Raw genomic sequence first — 4,477 nt, forward strand, 5'->3', positions numbered from 1 at the left:
GGGCTTAGAAGCACTGCATAGTGACAACAACAAAATAGATTCATGTTAGAATACTTTAACATGACAAAATATCCTGATTGAAATTGATTATTTTTATGCTACCTCAAGTCTGAATGCACATCCTTGAAAAATAACAAAAAATACCATATCAGTGATAAGACTTAGAGGATGCACATCCTCAGCATCAGCAAGTGTCAGAGGATGAGTCCTCTACCACAATTTGGCTTGACAGCTCTTCAGGTTAATTTTGTTTGGTTTATCCTTCGGTAGATTAACTAATTTTTGCATGAAATGTGATGCAGTCTAAAGAGTGTTTGTCTCCCTGACTTTGGATGTTAGCCATGGTTTTGGATTCTCCTTAACTCATCAGTTAGCTCTGGTATTCTTCCTGATCCAAGAGATCTGCTGTTGAATAATTTCAGGTAGTATCTGATTTGAGTTTGAGTCATGATGGCAAAGGAGAGCTCTCACTCTATTAAGTACCGCATCAATATTTGTAATTTGTTTGTGCTGTTGTAAAACGTTGAGAAAACCCATACGAAACAGAGAAGTAGAGCAACAGATCTCCCGCCCGAGAAAAACAAAGATCAAACAAAGATCTCACCCTTCAAAACTTCTAACAGAGATATCACCATTCAAGACTTCTGCAGTGGAGAGCCCTACTCATACCCACCTTTCAGACACCCTACTGGTTTGAAGTTTGAGGAGGTAGGAAGATGAGCAGCAGCAGCATTAGCAATGAGCAATGTGAAGGCATAGTAATTGTGGGTGGTGGAATTGCAGGGCTTTCCACTGCAGTTGCCCTTCAGAGGTACTTAATTTCTTCTTATGTTCATTTCCCTGCAACTTTGTATCTGTTTAGCTGGAATAGGTCAATGGCTTCATGAAAATAATCAGTAATGATTTTTCCTTTAAAATCTCTGATGTTACTATAGAGTTCCTAAATCCTTAATATAATTGATGTGAAAAAACTATTCCACTTTCCGTTCATAATTTAGTGTTCATTTCCCTGCAACTTTGTATCCGTTTAGCTGGTATAGGTCAATGGCTTCATGAAAATAATCAGCGTTTAAAATCTCTGATATTACTATCAGAGTTCCTAAATCCTTGATATAATTGATGTGAAATACCTATTCCACTTTCCATTCATAATTTAGTTTTCGAGATGGCAAAGCTCATTATCTAAACTTAATACCAAGCTATCTTTATTGATTGTGATAATTCCATATACATGAATGAATAGGGAATAAGGTGGGTTTCTGCAGGATACCCTGTTCTGATATTTTTGTTAACAATTTATATCTACAGATAAAAGGTTATGGGTTCCAAGCACTCCGGTGTTCTCCAGCTTGGTGTTTTGGTTAAAATCCATGCCTATGAATTTTATCTCCTTCAGCAGTCTTTCTTGATTGCAACAGCTCCATCTCCACATAGAAATAAATAGTCAGTGACCTGGATACCTTGCTGACCACCCAAGTTTCGGTTAAGATCCATATTTGCAAATAGGTTGAGCTCCATGTGTTCGCTGTGGCTTGAGAGGTCTGAGTGACAGTTTTGCATATAAATCTTTTAGAAATAGTTCGATCGGTGTTACTGGTTTCTTAGTTTCTTTGCTAACACTGGAGTTCATCTCTGTTCTTTCAGAAAGCTAAGCCAAATCAGCTCATCCAAGTCATAGTCGCAATTTGACTCGGAAATATGGTTCAGACTTGCAAGACCAACACAAGTGAATCAGATCGACTCAACGAAGCATCATGCCTATAAAACACAGAGAAAAAACAAACCAAAAACATTTATTTTGCCTGTTTTCCTGGCCAGATTTCGCAGCAGACAAATAGCAGACTTGTCAAATGTCCAAAGTCTTATGGAATTTTAGATTGCAGAGAAATACCTATGATCGTTGGAATTCTGACAAAACTCGTCCTACAGATGAATACCCACAGCTCTTGCGCAGTCGTTTGCAGGCAGATGTTGCACAGAAACCAGCGCAGAGGATGCAGCGGATGGTTGCAGTGGATGCGCAGAGCAGTCGTAGAGCACGTTGCAGAGGACATGCGAAGCAGGATGCAGCAGTTGTTAGCAACGGATGCGCAGAGCAGGTTGCAGAGCCATCCACCCTCGAAAATGAATTTTAATGAAATGGGCGCGAGGGAAGAGTTTCATTTGAAAATGGATTCCGTGCGCTGACGTGGATAGCGGGAACGAAGGGACGGGGCGGGCGGGCCCTCGTTGGTGGGTCCCGGGTATGTCACCGGAAACGCAAGGTCGCCCACCGGAGTGTTTATGTATGCCATCCCAAGTTTGCACCACATACATAGCTGGCAAGGGCATTTATGACTCAATATATGGCTGGTTAGCCCTTGCCATCGTTTTCTTTGTTGAGCTACGAATTTGTTTCGTCCGCGAAATGATATTTAAAGTGAAAAGAAGAAACGTAAGGAAACCACACAAAAAACCACTTCTGACACCCTTTACACGAGTGATGGGTTGGAATTCGAAAACGGAAGATGTTATCGTGATTAGCGGGGACTGCCCTTGTTTACCGGACATGAGCCGATCTTGCCACATATATATTTTTAGGCCGATAGGCCTTCCCTTGAAAGGGACTTTCGTCGTCCCTTTTTTTCTCAAGCTGACACGTGGCGTCGGGAATATTGCGAGCATAACCGCAGAGTTCTGAAATATCGCGGGCATACTCGTCGTGTGTTCATGGTTTATCACTGCGAATCCCTCTAATGTGGAGCATATTCTGAGAGCCAATTTTCAGAATTACCTCACGGGAGAACGCTTCAGTTTCTTTCTCCACGATTTCCTGGGCAAGGGGATCTTCAACACTGATGGGAAGCTGTGGAAAATGTAGAGGAAGGCTGCGAGCTACGAATTCAATACTAAGTCGCTCCGGAACTTCGTGGTGGAGGTTGTTCAGTGGGAAATCAAGAACCGGCTAATGGTGGTGCTCAAGAGCGCATGCGAAGGGGGAGAGATCATAGACTTGCAGGACGTTCTGATGAGGTTTGCATTCGACAATATCTGCAAGGTGGTGTTCGGTGTCGATCCCGGTTGCCTCCACCCTTCTCTGCCCAGGTCCCAATTTGCAGAGGCTTTTAACGATGCTCTTGATATTTGTTCTTGAAAAATTCCCACAGAATACCAATTACAAGAACAAGCATTCCGTAGCGGCGTCCACGGTATCCTCGCATTACCGTCAGGTAATCTCAGCGGCTTCCGAGTGTGGCCTTGGGGTTCGAACCGATGACCAGGACTCTGGCGTCGACCAGGTTATGATCCCCTATGCCGCGCTGCCTGCGTCCTGTGTGCGGCCGCTCAAGGTCGCGGGTTCGAGGATTCAAGTCGTTCCTGTGGATGTATTGGAGTCCGGTGCCTCCACCGGGACTGTGCTCAATTTTGGGTCTGAAGCTCGGAATAAAATACAACGTGGAGGGGATAGCGATCCGAGCATTGAGAAATCGACAGTGGAGTCTTCTTCTGGGTTTGGAAAAGAGGCGACTGTTCATATCAATCAAGCAGCCCCTCGGCCACAGATGGATCCGTCAGCCAATTGGACGAATGGGGCTGCTGGGGCTGCGTTTTTTGGAGGTGCCCGGTCATATGGATGGAATTTTCCAAACCCAGCATGGAATGCCGCTGCTGCTGCTCTTGCCCCTGGTTGGCCCGGTTTGTCTTGGCCCATGGTTCCTGGATCCTACTTTCCTCCGCCTCCTCCTCCTCCTCCTGCCGGATGGGGGCCTGCACCATGGGCTTCTGGACCCTGGGCCGCCGCCGCTGCCACCACTGCTTCTGCAAAGAGCTCAATTTGGACAACATTAGGCCTAGGGGACAAGCCGGAGTCTGCCATCACTAGTGTGGGGATTTTTAAGGCCTTCCAACCCAAGACACAGAGCGCTAAAGATTCAAGAAAGGCTTCGCAAGCTCTGCAAGCAAATCCTGCTGCCTTTTCAAGATCCTTATCCTTCCATGAGAGCAGCTAATTTCATTCAAACAGCCCAATCCAGCAAAATGATGAGTTTGTGCAGAAATACAGTAATACTGGTTTTGATTATAAGAGCAGGGTTCAGACATATACTCATGTTCTTACTGTGGCTTGGGAGGTCCATACTCTGGACTCTGCACTAGCACTAGAAGTAGCAATAACTGGCTTATAATTGAGAGAGCCCTAATATATTGCCTCTCCCTCCCTTTCATGCTTCGGGGAAGGTGTTAGCAGAACAAAATCATAGAGAGAGCCTATATGAAGAGAGATTGTCTGTTAATGCTGTTCAATCTACCCTTTAAAGTATTTTCTTCCTGATTGCTCACAAGAGCTGATTGGGAGATATACAATCTGTATATGATTACAATTGTTGCTTCCTTTTGGGAGTCTATGCTTACCTTTTTTATTTTTGGGGAGTCTAAATTGGATGTAAAAATTATGGGTATTGATGATGAATGCAGTTACCTCAAAAGGTGACAGTAACTA

At 44.3% G+C, this 4,477-nt stretch overlaps 1 protein-coding gene across 1 annotated transcript; it reads left to right on the plus strand.

Moving 5' to 3' along the window:
* The first annotated feature begins 3,110 nt into the window (after positions 1-3,110).
* LOC149196007 (uncharacterized) lies at positions 3,111-4,029 on the plus strand. Its single transcript, XM_089408102.1, has one exon. It carries the CDS (start codon positions 3,111-3,113, stop codon positions 3,987-3,989), a length of 879 nt encoding a protein of 292 aa, XP_089264228.1. The 3' UTR covers positions 3,990-4,029.
* Positions 4,030-4,477: the final 448 nt, after the last annotated feature.

This window comes from Pinus tabuliformis, chromosome 2_2 (genome assembly GCF_031772625.1).
Source record: "Pinus tabuliformis cultivar Carrire ecotype Pingquan chromosome 2_2, CPIR1, whole genome shotgun sequence".
Taxonomy (NCBI): domain Eukaryota; kingdom Viridiplantae; phylum Streptophyta; class Pinopsida; order Pinales; family Pinaceae; genus Pinus; species Pinus tabuliformis.

Coding starts and splice junctions, on each gene's coding strand:
- LOC149196007 (XM_089408102.1), top strand. CDS start 3,111: ATGCTCTTGATATTTGTTCTTGAAAAATTCCCACAGAATACCAATTAC.